The sequence below is a fragment of the Mytilus edulis genome, chromosome 13 (genome assembly GCF_963676685.1).
Source record: "Mytilus edulis chromosome 13, xbMytEdul2.2, whole genome shotgun sequence".
NCBI classification, from domain to species: Eukaryota; Metazoa; Mollusca; class Bivalvia; order Mytilida; family Mytilidae; genus Mytilus; species Mytilus edulis.
In genome coordinates, this window is record NC_092356.1 from 39,307,320 (window position 1) to 39,325,576 (window position 18,257).

General features: G+C 31.8%; 2 protein-coding genes across 2 annotated transcripts in view; both read right to left on the reverse strand.

Annotated features, from left to right (window-relative positions):
* LOC139501253 (uncharacterized) overlaps positions 1-18,257 on the reverse strand; it is a 599,145-nt gene that overhangs the window by 275,650 nt on the left and 305,238 nt on the right. The window lies entirely within an intron of this gene.
* Positions 1-18,257, reverse strand: part of LOC139500299 (uncharacterized) — a 221,066-nt gene that overhangs the window by 11,534 nt on the left and 191,275 nt on the right. Inside the window, exons 135-149 of the mRNA XM_071289042.1 lie at positions 17,883-18,173; positions 16,995-17,143; positions 15,023-15,161; positions 14,370-14,473; positions 13,895-14,098; positions 13,247-13,421; positions 12,540-12,814; positions 9,253-9,408; positions 8,278-8,491; positions 7,555-7,697; positions 6,749-7,241; positions 5,253-5,467; positions 4,528-4,714; positions 1,636-1,809; positions 754-1,158 (exon numbers count right to left, since the gene is read on the reverse strand). Coding sequence (XP_071145143.1) covers positions 754-1,158; positions 1,636-1,809; positions 4,528-4,714; positions 5,253-5,467; positions 6,749-7,241; positions 7,555-7,697; positions 8,278-8,491; positions 9,253-9,408; positions 12,540-12,814; positions 13,247-13,421; positions 13,895-14,098; positions 14,370-14,473; positions 15,023-15,161; positions 16,995-17,143; positions 17,883-18,173 — 3,324 coding nt within the window. The remainder of the gene's footprint in view (positions 1-753; positions 1,159-1,635; positions 1,810-4,527; positions 4,715-5,252; positions 5,468-6,748; positions 7,242-7,554; positions 7,698-8,277; positions 8,492-9,252; positions 9,409-12,539; positions 12,815-13,246; positions 13,422-13,894; positions 14,099-14,369; positions 14,474-15,022; positions 15,162-16,994; positions 17,144-17,882; positions 18,174-18,257) is intronic.

An 18,257-nucleotide genomic window follows, 5' to 3' on the forward strand; every position in this document is an offset into this window, starting at 1 on the left:
TACTCTAAATGCAGTTATGACGCCTCTGGGTGCGGGAATTTCTCGCTACATTGAAGACCTGTTGGTGACCTTCTGCTGTTTTTTTTTCTATGGTCGGGTTGTTGTCTCTTTGGCACATTCCCCATTTCCATTCTCAATTTTATCATTGAAGCTATCTGGTGTGTCTTCTATGTTCATGTGTTATTTTGTTACTATGGTTTTGTTTGGCAGTCACACACAAAAAGAACAATCAGAAATTTTACAGTTAAATGTACTTGTTCAAATATTGTGATGCTTCTAAAGGAATGACATGTAAAATTTACATTGACTAGGGTGAAATGACATTTGCATGGCAATTGAGACTACACACAACTAATAAAACTTTATAATAATTTGTAATCCTAATTACAGAACTCTCTGAAACATGAATATCTTATTGGCAAATCAATAAAAAAAAATCTGCAAAAAGGTTGTTTATCGTTCTTTTTGCATGTCAATTTTGTTTTAAATTTTAATTATGTATTATAAAGATTCCTAAAACAACTAGTACAAATTAATATTTCATTGAACTAAGGTTTAGTGTGACATTGATATTTGCTGAACTAGTATGCATTTTTCTTTCACAGCTATCTGAAGCCAACTTGCAGGTGCAGGATTTTCTCTGTGTTGAAAACCTATTGGTGACCTTCAACTGTTTTCTGCTCTCTGGTTGGGTTGTTGTCTCTTTGACAAATTCCCTGTTCCCATGCATTTTTAATTTTATAGTATATTTACCTTCAGGAGTCTTCACTACAATCATATTTGTATCTCGTTTTCTCCTTTTGGATCCTGTTTCAATAGACTGTACAAGTTCAATGGGCTCTCCATGTTCAGAGGTCTTCAACACAGTTTTATCATTTGTAATTAGTATACTTCCTAATGACTTGTTAGCACAGAGTACTGCTTCATTACAAACTCTCATGGTCAGAAATAATGTCCGTCCTGGTTCCATATGGAAAATGCTAGTTTTGTTTTCAGCCAGCTGTGAAGATACAGTTTGTAGATCTGACAGACGACTAACTTTGATGCCATCAAGTAACAAATATCCATCTTTGATAGAAGCTGATCCTGATACATTGTAACCAACCCAGGTACAAGGAAAAATATCATCTTTATTTTCATCTGTTCCAATACACAAATCTGAACAAAAGTAGAGTTATTCATTGTATAGTCATATAATGTATTAACTTTACCTCTGATAAAGAATTTATAAACGTAGAAAATGCATGACGAATAATGCAATGTTTTTTTTAATAATTATCAAGTGAAGAACTTAAGAGAAAAATTCTTCTTTTTATTTATCAGTGTTATATATATTCTGTAGAAACTCATTGGTTCAACATTGCACTTGTAAACTGGTTCAATTTAAGATATTTCCATCTGTTAATGTAACATTTATTTGTTCTGGCATTTGCTTTTGCTTGCCAATTGCAGAATAGTAACATCTAGTTAATTTTAAGTAACCTGTATTGGTAAGTTGCTATCTACTGAATTCGGGCTTGATTGAACCTGTCAGAAAAGGGTGCATTTTGGTTCTCAACTTATATGGCTTTCATTCAAATAACATTTGTTAGACCAATGATCTGCTAAACCACAAACTTTGTCACTGTGACTTACCATATCTTTTAACAGACTTATCTTCACTGATAGTAAAAGTAAATCCTATACTTGTAGGATCTGTACTCTCCATTGCATTGACAGGAACTACTGATTCGTAAAATGGTCTGACTTCTCCTAGGATAGTATTATTCAAGTTGTCTACTGCTGGTGGCTCTAACAGTACTACAACACCTTAAATGTAGATGTTAGCTCAGATTATCATTTTTTTTCAATTAATTATTGGTTGAATATATAGTTTTATTGCTGCTAAATGTAATTTCATAACAATTGACTATCTTGTAAGCATGCATAAGTCTTCAAATTGATTTGTTGAATGGTAGATACCCAAAACATTAAATGGCTTAATATATATCTAATCAAAGGGAGACAATAACAAAACATTTTTTTGGGGGGGTTCTTTCAAAAAATTTTCATAAGAGAAATGTAGGAATGTGATCACTAACAATGTTGATCTGTGCTCATTATCAAGCTCATTCAATACTTTGCTGATAACAGGCTATTATTTGAACTTGGAATTATTTTTAATTATGGAATTTGCATAATTTCTTGTGTTTAAAATTTTTTATAAATTCCATGTTTATTTTGTATTATGATCTTTTGAGCGGTTATTATAACACTTTCAATACAATGTATTTTGGTTAGATAGTGTTGTGCGCAGCACAGTACATTCTATTGAAAATATACTATTTTCTTTGTAATAGAAAGTGTTGTGCGCAGCACAGAACATTTCAGTACAGAATAATCATGGAATTTATTAAAAATTTCAATAACAAGAAATCAAGCAAATTCCATAGTTAAAAATAATTCCAATTTCAAATAATAGACTGTTTGATATACATTTCATAATTAAAGAACCTTAGTGAGCACACTCACATACCCCACGTCCCAACATTGTCACTGGAGAAATAAAATCCACATACCCCACATTGTCACTGGAGAAATAAATAACTATAAGAAAAAAAATTGAATCATTATTTCCTGTTGATATGCACATCTACGTAGTATGTTCTTATTATCTACGAAGGTTCATGAAATTCTGTTGTGTAGTTTCAGAGGAGTTGCGATGACAAACTGTTGCAAGCAAATAAATTCAAAGGGGAGCAAGTTCTAGAAAAAAATTTGAATGGTAATTTCCTGTCGATATGCACATCTACATAGTATGTCCTTATTATCTAAAAAGGTATCGTAAAATTCTGTTGTGTGGTTTGAGAGGAGTTGCGATGACAAGAAACAGGACTGACAGTCGGACATACAGACAGACAAACGGAAGGACAGACGGAAGGGTCAAGAACATTATAGCCTTTGCAACTTCGTTGCATGGGGTATAATCAATTGTTAAGAAAGAATATGTCTCACCTGTATGTTATTTTGATAGAAAAATGTAAATGATGACATTAAAATGAAAACACTATTAACATATAAAATATGCAAAACATTATAAATCAATGAACCATTTCTGAAGGTGTAGGGCGATATAACACCTATTGAAAAAAGAAATGCCAATGTTGATAAATTTCCATACCAAAATACCGTCAAATACCATTAATGGTTACAGTTAAACTGGCCTTAACTCAGACTTTAAACAAGAATGTGTCCAAAGTACACTGATGCCCCACTCGCATTATCATTTTCCATGTTCAATGGACCGTGAAATTGGGTAAAAAATCTAATTTGGCCTTAAAAGTAAAAAGATCAACTAATAAGGAACATGTGTACTAAGTTTCAAGTTGATTGGACTTTAACTTCATCAAAAACTACCTTGACCTAAAACTTTAACCTGAAACTCACACTTTTAATTTCTATGTTCAGTGGACCATGAAAATGGGGTCAAAAGTCAAATTTGGTTTAAAAATATGAAAGATCATATCATAAGAAACATGTGTACTAAGTTTCAAGTTGATTGGACTTCAGCTTCATCAAAAACTACCTTGACCAAAAACTTTAACCTGAAACTCATACTTTTAATTTCTATGTTCAGTAGACCATGAAAATGGTGTCAAAAGTCAAATTTTGTTTTAAAATAAGAAAGATCATATCATAAGGAACATGTGTACTAAGTTTCAAGTTGATTGGACTTCAGCTACATCAAAAACTACCTTGACCAAAAACTTTAACCTGAAACTCACACTTTTAATTTCTATGTTCAGTGGACCATGAAAATGGTGTCAAAAGTCTAATTTTGTTTTAAAATAAGAAAGATCATATCATAAGGAACATGTGTACTAAGTTTCAAGTTGATTGGACTTCAGCTTCCATCAAAAACTACCTTGACCAAAAACTTTAACCTGAAACTCACACTTTTAATTTCTATGTTCAGTGGACCATAAAAATGGTGTCAAGAGTCTAATTTTGTTTTAAAATAAGAAAGATCATATCATAAGGAACATGTGTACTAAGTTTCAAGTTGATTGAACTTCAACTTCATAAAAAACTACCTTGACCAAAAACTTTAACCTGAAACTCACACTTTTAATTTCTATGTTCAGTGGACCATAAAAATGGTGTCAAAAGTCTAATTTTGTTTTAAAATAAGAAAGATCATATCATAAGAAACATGTGTACTAAGTTTCAAGTTGATTGGACTTCAGCTTCCATCAAAAACTACCTTGACCAAAAACTTTAACCTGAAGTGGGACGAACGGACAGACGCACAGACAGACGAAGGCTACTATCGTAGGTGGGGCATTAAAACGTGTAAACAATGCTAAGTTCATGTATTGCTCAGTAGTGAAACAAGATATTTTCATAAGGGGGAGGGGGGCACTGACTGACTACGAGGGGGCTGCTCCAGTCATGCTTCAGTGATTCCCTATATAATCAACCATTTTTTCCACTAAAGGGGGGTCGGAACCCCTGAAAAACCCTCTTTAATCTGCTTCTGTTGCTTACCATAAGTATCATTCCATTGCGTAGGTTTCCCACCTCCATTGACACAGATAATGGACACGTAGTATGTATGGTTATGTTGGAGAATGCCCTCAAACGATGAATTTATGCCTGTCATCATAATGCCAACTGATTGGAAACTTTGAAGTTCTTCTCCACCAGGAGTTTCACCTATGGCCCAAAGGCTCTCCTAAAAAAAGATTTAACGAATTAAAAGTGATCTAAGATACACAAAAATAAAATAAGAATGTGTCTGAGCACACAAATGCACCTGCTCAAGCTTTACAACTTTCCAAGTTGAAAAGGGGCATAACTCTAGACAATAAATGACTCACTGTCTAAATTCGAAAATGTGATGGACAGAAAGACAAAGGTAACAAACACTCAGTGCTCGTCACCAATGGTGGGTGTATAATACAGAACTTATGCAACCCCAAGTTTATAATACATAAAGCAGGGTTATAAAGATTCATCTTAATTGATGTCTATATACCAAAGATCCAACAATTCAATAATAGCTATGGTTCATTAAAATTTGTCACAGATATAAACTTTCTAAAAATATAAAGAAAATGTATATATCATCAGAAGATTTCTTTTAAGAACTTTTTTCAAATTTTACCTTTAATTCTTCTATTCAACATAGCTATTTTAAAATTATTAATTATCCTTAATTTGTCAAAACAATTTCCAAATAATTTGGTTCTCTTAAGGAAACATTTGTTTACCTTCACAAGACTTTCATCATCAGTACACCTCCAAAAAGCTTTAATGGTGTTGTTTGATGCTTGATAACTTATTGGTTGAAACTGTCCTTGTTTTTCATCAAAGTAAATAGGAGTGGTCAACATGACATCAGGATCAAACACAGGTCCTGTGACATCAATATAAAACCCTGATGATGATGACAGAGCTGTGTCTCCAGAACCAGTCACAGTCCTTCCTGTAAAATATCAGATATCTAAATCAGTACTTACATATAGATCAATATAAAACCCCGATGATGATGATAGAGCTGTATCTCCAGAACAAGTCACAGCCCTTCCTGTAAAATATCAGATATCTATATCTAATATTTACATACATCAATACATTTAGATCACAAGTCTTAACAATTAAACACCTTGGCTAAAATTAATTTGCCTAGTTAAATTTTCATAAAATTTTGACAAAATATTAACTTTGACCCATTAACAAAATTGTAAAAAATTAAAAAGATTTGAACCACACACTTTATGGGATAAATTTCACTGGTTATATTGCAGTTTGAAAAACATTAGTTTTGATTGATGAGACGCTTAATATTCCTGTAACATTTATTCACATTCTGTTGACATTCTGCTAATTTTTACAGAGTTATCTCCCTGTATTGTTATGCATCACCTTTTAAAAATTATTTTTTCAATGATGAAATTACAAAGTATCTACCACTAATATGATCTGATGAAAATGTAATGTTATGTTAAAACTACTTAATCCTGTATGGTTTTTTTTTAAATTATACAAATTTAGCAATAATCTTTTTTTGACACATACATGTATGACTAAACCATTGCTTAAAATAATGCAATGGCCATGACATACTATAACAGTACATGGACAAACGTATCGGTAATCCATTTTTTAACATATTCCTTATTATATATATAAAAAAAAATTAAAAATTTAGAACTTGTTTTTCATTTAATTTTCATGTGATGTTCATCAAGATATATAATTGAACTGTTCTATACAAATCTTCAGTTTTGTTTTAATATTGGTTTCCCCAAATATAAACATCAAATTTTTTGACATCACAAATAACAACGGTAATGATTGCTTCTTTTTGTAATTTAAGTGGGGTGTAAAAGTGTAAAAATGAAAATAAACATTAATTTGAGCAAAACTCAATTTCCTTTGCCTTCTTATAAATTTGAATCATAGACTTTCTAAACCTCACAAGAGGAAATCTCCACAGATAAAAACATCAAATGTTGATCAAGTGTTAGAGCCGATTGCATTGAGTGTGTAGGTAAAGGTAATATCTTTTGTTAGCTTGCTTCCTTGCTAGCTGAAGAGTAAAGTCATTATTAGGTAAGGTATACTACCCTACTTTTGAAGTAGTCTAGTTTACCTTATCTAATAATGACTTCACGGTTCATCTGGCAAGGAAGCAAGCTATCAAAAGATATTACCTTTACCTACACTCTAAATGCAATTGGCTGTAATGTAAAAAAAACTTTACCTGTGAGATAGTATATTATTGTTTTATTATATGAATGTCCAGTTTCATTCAAATCCATGACAAATGGTACTAGGTTCAAGTCTGTCAAAGTAAAACTGTAGTCCACAAGTTTATTCTGATCACAATCCTGGTCACAGTTGTACTTTGAACATTCTCCAAAGCAAGGTATACAAGGTATTACAACTTCTCTGAAAGGTTCGATATCTGTTAGAAATTTGTCAGTTCCGATTCCAATTTCATATTTGATTATAGGATTAGTTCCACCTCTGAATGGATCACCATAGCGACAGAGGGCACCTGTTGGTGGTGGTAGTATAAGATTTTTAAAATAGGCTTTCACAGAAAAAATATTGAATGGGTCTGTATTGTCAGGAACATAATTGTCACGGTTGAAGACATGCAGCACTAGTTCTGTTGTTTTACTTAGATGTGATATTCCACAAAGTTCTGTTATTTCCTCCTCATCAATAATTACCAAAAGACATAAAGTTATCTGAAAATAGAATGAAATTTATCATTGTAATGCAATATTATTAAAAATCCAGCTTTTTGTATGAAAGTCCAGCTAAATGTTAGAGTTTATATGACATCATTCTTTTTATATATAATAGTTAAGTTATTTCACTTTTCTTTCAATGAATGCAAAAAATCTTTAATTTCTATTCAATACTGAACAAGTTGCAGATCACAAATTACTAAAAACAAAAATAAAAACAAAAAAAAAACTAATTAAAAATTGACATCAAATTTATGCAATCTATCCCTGCTAAATCCCCCCTTTAACAACCATATAAATATCCTCTTACATCAACTGCATCATCCATTTCTGGTTTAAATATTATCTTAAAGTTGAGAAATTCTCCAGTGATGTTGTAATCAACAGATGTTTTCATAATAGGCTGAATATCATTGAAGGATCTACACCATGTCACAATCTTAGCAATTTGACCTGGAAAAAAAAGAAACCTTTTATTACTGTTTTGATTTTAAATGCACTGATCATAATTCTGAATTTAAAAAAAATGATACAGTATTCAAAAAAACACTTTACATACTCAAACAAAAAATGTAGGTCCATGGTTTAGCATAATAAATTACATAAATGTCTTGTTGAGGTGAATTACACTTTTGGGAAGCTGTTTGTAGAATTCTAATCACTGATCCAAGTATCTTTCAAAATTGTGCTGATTAAAACTGTTAAATGAATTGAAAAGCCTTTAAAACAGATACTTTAATGAATATATAATTATAATTTGGTTGGAAGGAGCACTGTAGGTATCAATGAAGCAAAGAAGGGTGTTAAACCTCAATCTCCGATGTCTTCCTGACCTTTGAGCTTATATCTTCTTTTCATGGATCGCCTTTTCTTATAAAGAATGACCCACTTAGTGAAGCTGTTTGATACAAACATTTCTGTACTTGTATTAATTTTTATATTAATTTTAAAAACAATTCTGACATAATCATTGTTCAAAATTTCTTAAATAAGACATAAATTTACACAGCAAATAGTTAATCATTTTTGTTACCATTAAAAATTTGAATGCCACATGACTTTTGAGCCTGAGGTATACTAGTGTCTATGGGCCGTGAAACTTCACTGTTGTCTGGGTGATTGACCACTTCATATGGCTGTGTTGTTGTCTGGGCTGTTGTAGAAACTGTAGTACTGATTACAGTTGGTAGAGTATCGTTTCCATATTTGTCAAACAAATACTTAGAGCAATTACAAAAGTTACAATCCTAAAAAATATAAAATAAATAAAATTGTTAGAAATTGAATGTAAAGAAATGAATTCTAATCAAACAATAAAACTTGAAAGCTAGATACACTTACTCCTTATACAAAAAGATACAATATATATCTCTTTTAATCTATTTAGCAACTGCACAGAGATTAAAAATTTATATTAGGATACTGTAAATTCAGAAATTATTGCGAAAAATGCCACAAGGTCATAATCACTAAAATTGAAACTTGCATTTTGAATTTTTTATAAAATAGAATTTTTTTCAGTATCACAAAAATTAAAATCATATTTTAGTCTAAAATTACAAAATCACAATAATTTCTGAATTTGCAGTAGTAAAACATCTACAGATCTCTAAAAACATCATTGCTTATTATTCTAAGAGAAATAATTACCTTCATTACAACTGACCATATTAAGCTGCAGACAAAAATATAAACATTTTGTACGAATAGAAAGAGTTTGACAAAAACTTTTCCTTGTACAAAAGTTACTATAGTGCTGTAAATTTCAAACTATTGGCAAATAGGAAGTGGCTGGACAGTGGATGTAAAAAAAAAATACTTGCTACAACTGAACATTTCAAAGCTGAGGACCAAAAAAAAACAAAACAAATAATCTGTTCAGTTGGTGCCATGAAAAGTTTGAAGAAGATTTTTCTAGTTTTACAAGTGTTATTAAATTACAATTCTTTTACAAACAAAAAGTGAAAGAGACTCTAGAAATAACTAACCATGATCAAATAACACTTACCCCAGGTACTGGATTCAACAAACAACATTGGCACACAGTCGATGCCCAGTCAATGTCTTCTTCATATTCATAAGTAGCAATACTAGTTTCTGGTCCATCCCAAAACAAAATTTCTGTCACAGCAATTCCATGTCCTTTTGCTGGTTTTACAGAAACCTACAAAAACAAAATAAAAAAATTCTGATGTATTGGTCAGACAGGAATGCCCTAGACAGCAGCCTTATTTGAAAAAGTGGGAAAACTGTAACAAAATAAAAGTTTGATCTACAATCTTCCATCCTATTATGTTTCAACTTAAAAAATCAGTTCCACAAAAAAAGACAAATCTATAGGTGTCATACCACCAATTACTCCCTCAAATTTAGAACGTATGTGAAAGTAGGCCTACTCGGACAAAAAAAAGTGCATTTGATGTCATTGTTCACCTAAACTAACTAACAAATTTGCAGAAATGAAAGTTTTGTTGAAAGAGAAATATATTAAGACCATTTTGAGCCAAAATTTACCTGTCTATGAGTTTGCATTAAAAATTGAGGATTAATGCGCTCCATAGTATACTAATTTAAGATTTCCAGAAAACCAGGGGTTATTTTTAGTGGTACCTCCTTTCGGAAGCTCTCTGCTTTCTTATATGATTTTGAATGTATGTTGAAAATTGGCATGCAGAAAGGTGACACCTGTACAATTCAGGATATACCTAGTTTCTATGAAGTTAAACTTAAGGTAAAATATTTAGAAAGCTGTGAAAATTGCAAAATTTGGTTGAACAGATAGGGACTTTTAATTGGTGGTATGACACCTTTAAGCAAAATGCGGTGAAACATCAAAATCAGAAAACAATTGTTTTTTTTTGTCTTAACTGATCATTTGAGATAATAGTAGCCACATTTCAATCTTTTTGGGGGCAAAATGTCACATATTGCAAATTTAGAGCCTAAAACTTGAGTTTGTCCTATTTTTAGCTTTTCCCATCCTGACAATAGGCTTTTATATAAAAAATGTCCTAAATAATGTTATAAATGCACAGAAAGTTATTCTGTGGTGTTAAACATTGAAACATAAGTTGTTTACTACCCCCAAAAAAATTTTGTCATGCAGATTTAATGAAATTATTTGATTTTTACCCCTTATAGCATTGCGTCATACTATGTACTTGGCAGATAGCATAGCCTAATGTAAGCACTGCAGAAACTCACAAAAGCACCATTTATTATTCCAAATGAAATTTTTATATCTTAAATTTTATTAACTGATGTTAATAAACACAGTTAAATGACCATGACTGCACTTTTGATCAATTTGTAGTACTTTACTGACACCAGATGAAAAAAAAGGGGGGTCAATATTCCTTGACACTTCAATACCTTGGATTTTTTACTAAATTCATTGCAAAAATTGTTGGAAGTCTTTAAAGAAGTAGAACAAACAAGAAAAAATCAGCAAACAATGATCTTGATATTGAAAGTTTATGTTCCTGTAGCCCAAAATGAAATTTTCAAGTATTTTCTATCAAAGTCATACATTACAGTCAGTTTAAATTGAGCTGTGAAATTTTTATTATAAGTCGCATAATGCTCAGATAGGCTGTTTTTTACTACAAATTGACTAAGGATTAAGAATAAAGCAAAATAAAAGATTTCTAATCAACTTTTTTGTCTCTTTAAGCAAAATGCGGTGAAACATCAAAATCAGAAAACAATTGTTTTTTTTTGTCTTAACTGATCATTTGAGATAATAGTAGCCACATTTCAATCTTTTTGGGGGCAAAATGTCACATATTGCAAATTTAGAGCCTAAAACTTGAGTTTGTCCTATTTTTAGCTTTTCCCATCCTGACAATAGGCTTTTATATAAAAAATGTCCTAAATAATGTTATAAATGCACAGAAAGTTATTCTGTGGTGTTAAACATTGAAACATAAGTTGTTTACTACCCCCAAAAAAATTTTGTCATGCAGATTTAATGAAACTATTTGATTTTTACCCCTTATAGCATTGCGTCATACTATGTACTTGGCAGATAGCATAGCCTAATGTAAGCACTGCAGAAACTCACAAAAGCACCATTTATTATTCCAAATGAAATTTTTATATCTTAAATTTTATTAACTGATGTTAATAAACACAGTTAAATGACCATGACTGCACTTTTGATCAATTTGTAGTACTTTACTGACACCAGATGAAAAAAAAGGGGGGTCAATATTCCTTGACACTTCAATACCTTGGATTTTTTACTAAATTCATTGCAAAAATTGTTGGAAGTCTTTAAAGAAGTAGAACAAACAAGAAAAAATCAGCAAAAAATGATCTTGATATTGAAAGTTTATGTTCCTGTAGCCCAAAATGAAATTTTCAAGTATTTTCTATCAAAGTCATACATTACAGTCAGTTTAAATTGAGCTGTGAAATTTTTATTATAAGTCGCATAATGCTCAGATAGGCTGTTTTTTACTACAAATTGACTAAGGATTAAGAATAAAGCAAAATAAAAGATTTCTAATCAACTTTTTTGTCTCTTTAGGTGTCATACCACCAATTACTCCCTCAAATTTAGAACGTATGTGAAAGTAGGCCTACTCGGACAAAAAAAAGTGCATTTGATGTCATTGTTCACCTAAACTAACTAACAAATTTGCAGAAATGAAAGTTTTGTTGAAAGAGAAATATATTAAGACCATTTTGAGCCAAAATTTACCTGTCTATGAGTTTGCATTAAAAATTGAGGATTAATGCGCTCCATAGTATACTAATTTAAGATTTCCAGAAAACCAGGGGTTATTTTTAGTGGTACCTCCTTTCGGAAGCTCTCTGCTTTCTTATATGATTTTGAATGTATGTTGAAAATTGGCATGCAGAAAGGTGACACCTGTACAATTCAGGATATACCTAGTTTCTATGAAGTTAAACTTAAGGTAAAATATTTAGAAAGCTGTGAAAATTGCAAAATTTGGTTGAACAGATAGGGACTTTTAATTGGTGGTATGACACCTCGCAATTTTATAAATATTTTTTCAGCAGATTTATTAATATGCATACTTATTGCTATTTTGCACATTTTTCCTTTGATCTTTTTTTGTGATAATTTTCATATCATGCTACTCGCTTGAGATGGAAAAATGATCGCTAGAAACTAAGCAGGCACGTGGCGTTGCTAATGAAATTGACATGAAATTGACAACGTCGTCATAGGTAAAATAGCGATAAACAGATTATCATTGATCATCCGTCCCGGCTCAAGCGAGAATATCAATCTCGTTGAGATGATCAACGATAATCTATAATTACATGGTATGTGCCTCCATTTTCAAAGCTAGCTGATCTGTAATATGCTCCTGTAAACATCTGCTGGTTTTTGTGGTCTCTTGCAAGTTTAACTGACACTATATCATCATAAATATCCTTGTTGATGTTCTCTATCTTGTACAGAAGAGACCATTTCTTGCCACTTGGATCTTTTAGACCAACTTGTTGTAGTTCTCCCCAGTCAGGATCATTTACCATTGAGATATCTCTGGATGGACAGGATGATTCAACTTGATTGGGATAGTGCAAAAATGAACCTACAATGTAAGAATATTTAAAACACATTGAAAAGCATTTGTATAAATCTTTAAGCCTCTTTATGTACCTTTGGTGGTCAATTGGTGGATGCAGATTCATTCAGTCAATAACATTCTGAAATTCTGAAAATTCATTTAAAATCAGTCAATAAGTATTTATCTTTATTTTATGTACGAGTTAAAAAGCAAATACATTAAATGAACTCCTTTTTCTTTGGATACAAAATTCGTTCTTATATTGATGGCTTGATATTTAAGCACTTTCTAAAATTTACCAAAGTATGTGTTGTCATGCATATATGTGCATTCACTGTTTAAAGTCTTTAAAAGTTTGAAGAAGAATGCCAACAACATGGCAACTGGAGGACCAGGATGACATTCGCTATGGCTTGCAATTCTAGTTATTTGTAATCTTTCCAAAAAGGTATTTACCTTTTATAATATTGGTTGAACTAAACCAGACTTGTTCAGCAGAAAAATCTTCACCATCAACCAACACACCTGATACAGGTTTAGATGGGTCATATAATACAGGTGATGAGGACTGTTGGATTGAAAGTCCGGCAGCATTTGTCACCTTAAATCTTACTGTATATGGTATGTTCATCTGAAATAAATGATACATCATTACAAGTGATGGCCTTCAAAAAGTTGTCAAGAGAAATCATAAGTGTGAAATTTTTGTCACAAGTTCCAAAACATTCCAAATGACTTATAATAGTTTTTTATCTGCACCAAAAATGTTGCTATATTAACAAAATAACAATAAATACAAAAGTTGCTATAGCATTAGATTAACAGTCTCATTCTGGACGTGACATATCTAAGCATCTTGAACAGCGGATAGGTAGAAGACCATATTTATATCAGAGGCGGATTTAGGGGGGCGGGGGCAGGGGGCTCAGCCCCCCCCCTTTTTTCGGAAAAAATTTGGTTGCTAATATAGGGACTCACTGAAGCGTGACTGGAGCGGGCCCCCTCTTAGGTCAGTCAGTGGGCCCCAACTTATGAAAATTTCTGGATCCGCCACTGTATATACTTTTAAAGTTATTATAAATGAATATAATATAAAGAACATACTGTAAGATTCAAATTCACAAAACTGTATTCAGTGTAGTTGTTTGTCAACTCAATCCAGTCAACAAGAAGCATGTCCTCTCCACTAGAATCACATGAAGTATTCTGCCATAATGAGACTTCATACATTGCTATATCAGACTCAGGATCACTGTAATTTGTCCATTGAACTCTTAATGTTGAATTGTCAGAAGTGTAGGCCAAATCCTGTTAAATAAAATGACACAAAAATAAATTATAGAATGATAATATTTAAAAACAAAAGCCTTTTTAAGGTAAATGGCCTGAAATGCAGTTTTCCTATTTGTTTTTAGATTGACATTGTGCAATTCATCAATCTTCAATTCTGAAACAAAATATTAATGCATTTTTCACTTTCATAGAAATGCTAATTTTGTTCAAGCAGTTCAATATCAACATCCTGTCTAAGTGGGGCTTATAAAAATGTGAAAGTAGAGGAAAATATAAATTATAATACCATGTTATAAAATGGACCAGCAGTCAAAGCACCATACAATGGAGGTGTTGTATCAACTGTGAATTTGTGGTGAATCATTCCACAGTCTCCTGATTCATCTGTTGCTGTAATTTGAAGAGAAAAGTGTTAACTTTATGTGTTAGCAATCTCTTCTTTCATTGGTTATTTAAAGAACTTCCTCAAGTTTAGTATATCTGACATTCATGAAAAATTACGTAATTCAAGACTAAAACTGAAGCAATAATGTTTAGGGGAGTAAAATTGTACAAGGTACCCCTGGATGAGATTGAGGTATCCTTAGTCTCTGTATGTGCATTTCAACTTAAATGATAACTAACAGAGAATAGCAATAATTTTGGTCATGTAAATTAAAATGCTCATTTATAATCAAATCACTTAACTTATATCTTAAATAGTTGTTACAATAGTCTCTGGAAATGTTTTACATTTGTCATTTCTAGGCCTTTTCAATAGCAGACTGCATTATGGGATTTGGTCATTGTTGAAGGCTGTATATTATCTATAGTTGTTAACTTTTATGTCATTTTAGTCTCTGGTGGAGAGTTGTATAATTGGCAATCATTACCACATAACACATAACAAAATAATCTGACATTATAATTCTAATTCAACTAACAAAGAGCTTTTCTTACCTATTACCCATACATAATAAGTTCCTCCTGGTTGAAGTTCTAAGAATGTTAATGTGTAAAATGTATTCTTGTTGATGTTGATCAGTGGTGCTACGTTAAATGAGTAGTCATCAACCTGTTCACTTTTTCGACCATCAATCTTAAGAAAGGAAATAAAATTTAAAGTAAAGTAAAAGTTAAAAAGCAAAATACAAAGTGAAGTATTGTCTCATTCAGAAGCATTTTTGAATAATCAATATAAACAGATGTGATTTATGGATGAGTATTGCAACAATAAGAACTGGCATTCCGATATCTAATACAAAAATCATAATAATAAATTAAATGTACACATTAATTTCTAAAGTTATACTTCATTTTCTAAGTCAGATGAAAAAGAAACAATCTACGTAGAATTGAAAATCTCACTTAAGGAGGCTCGCGGGTATAAATTTTAAGTTACAAATTTTATCTATTACCTTTAGTAGTTGTTACTTTATCATATGGTACAAAAATTATTCCAAAAAACCAATGGGAGTTGGCCCCAGGAGACTTTTAAAATGTACATATCATTGAAAAAGCTCCAAATTATCTCCCTTTGGTGCAAAAATGGCATTTTTTGGCATTAAAATTGAAATATCTTGTTTACCTCATCGGTGACCTATATTTTTTATTGTTATTTTCGAATAAACTGTACATAAACTAAATAATTATAAAATTTAAGCGATTTCTGTAATTTAGTTCTTTTTTTATTTCGATATTACATCTATTTCTCCTATTAGTTCAACAGAAAAAAAGGACATTAACAACAAGAGGCTGTCACAACGACAGCAAACCGGATTTATTAATATTTATTTGTGTCCTGGCAATATCACAAGAACCATTATTGATGAATGGTGAAAGAGAAAATCGTCAATATCAAATTTGACCTCCATTTTGTCATCAGTATCAACATATTAAAATTTGAAAAGCTTAGATTGAATGGTTCATGAGTAAATGCAACAACGTGAATGGAAACGCCATTTTACAATCTTTCAAGAACCATAACTCCTGAACGGTAAAAGTCAAAATCTTCATTATTGAACTTGACCTCTATTTTGCCATCAGTAACAACATATAAAAATTTCAAAAGCTTTGGTTGAATGGTTCATGAGAAAATGCACGGACACGACTGGAAACACCATTTTTCAATCTTTCAAGAACCATAACTCCTGAACGGTAAAAGTCAAAATCGTCTTTATTGAACTTGACCTCTATTTTGTCATCAGTAACAACATATTAAAATTTGGCAAGCTTTGGTAAAACAGTTCATGTGTAAATGCACGGACACGACTGGAAACTCCATTTTTCAATCTTTCAAGAACCATAACTCCTGAACGGTAAAAGTCAAAATCGTCATTATTAAAGTTGACCTCCATTTTGTCATCAGTAACAACATATTAAAATTTGGGAAGCTTTGGTAGAACAGTTCATGCGTAAATGCACATACACGACTGGAAACTTCATTTTTCAATCTTTCAAGAACCATAACTCCTGAACGGTAAAAGTCATTATTGAACTTGACCTTCATTTAGTTGTCAGTAACAACATATTAAAATTTTAAAAGCTTTGGTTGAACGGTTCATGAGTTAATGCACGGACAACATTTGATTGCCGCCCGCCCGCCCGCCCGGCCGCCCGCCGTACATCCCCAAATCAATAACCGACATTTTTGTCACAAAAATCCGGTTAAAAATGTATGCTTCTTTCGAAGGCAGATAGAGAGCGTAAATGAACGGTGACCCCATTTTTTTATTTCATTTTTCTATTAAGTATAAGATGAAGTTCATTTATAGAAAAATGTAGCGAAATCCTATATTAAATAAAAAAATTGATTTAGACCATCGAACCCCCTTAATATTCTTTTTATTATTTTGGGAACTTGCTAATTTGATTTCATATTTTTAATTCGGGAATTTGGAAATGAATCTATCAATATACAAACATATCTTACATAAAGTTTACAGTCAGTTCCTACTACTCCAGAATGATTGGACAGTGCTACATAATACATCATGATATCTAACTTAGATGTAAAACCTTCAAACTGTATATCCACATAGGTATCCGTATTGATATAGTCACCCATGATGATGGATCCACCTAGGTTAGAAAAAAGGACACAGCATGAAAATACATTTATGAAATAGATTGTTCACTTCATGGAACTCAGTTTCAGAGTTCTATCCAAGGTGTAGTTATGTATACTGTACGCTTTTTTTTTCAATATTGCGCATAATAAGAAAGTGTCCATAGTACATATAGATGCCCCACTCGCACTTTCATTTTCTATGCTCAGTAGACAGTAAACTTCGGATAAAAGCTCTAATTTGGTATTAAAATTAGAAAGATCATGTCATAGGAAACAATTGTACTAAGTTTCAAGTTGATTGGATTTTAACTTCATTAAAAATAATCTCGACAAAAAAATGTAACCTGAAGGGGGACAGATGGACAGTCAGATGAAGGAACAAACAGATGCACACAACAAAACCTAATGCTCCTCAGAGGGGCATAAAAACTCAGTACATATGTAAGTGAATCATTTTCATGTTTACATTTTTGGTGTTCAACATTACCATAACATTTTTAAGACTTTAAGCAAAAGCCAACTAGTAGTGATCATGCATAGTCTGTTCTCATCAGTTTAAATTTTCTCAATTCAAGACTGATTTTCTTTGGAGCTCTATTGGAGACAATCCTATATCTTACCACTCAAAAAAATTACAAGGCATGAATTGATTGACAGAATAGTGTTTGCTGCATTTCCAGTGGCAAATATTTAATCCATATTCTAGACGAGAACAAATCAAATTCGAGACAGCATCTGCAGTTGACCTACCTTCAACACCACCATCATATCCAACATGGAAACCATTAGATGTAACCGTAGCAACAGAGAATGATGCACTGTAGGCTCTAACAGTGAAGTAATATATTGCTGTCCCTGATTCTAAATTGAGATCATAAAACGTGACAGAATCGTTCAAACCAACTTTGGTAAACGGTACAATATTATCTCTGGTTTTATGAAATCTTCTATCTGTTCCCACTGCTACTTCATAAAACAATACTTGCTGGGTACCAGGTTGTTCTGCTGTTTTTGACTCATCAACTTGATAACCTGGGTTTCCTTTTAATAGACAGAAAATTGAGGTCAATGCTGGAATTTAAGAAGACTTTCACAACCCCTTTCATAACATTCATACCTTTAACA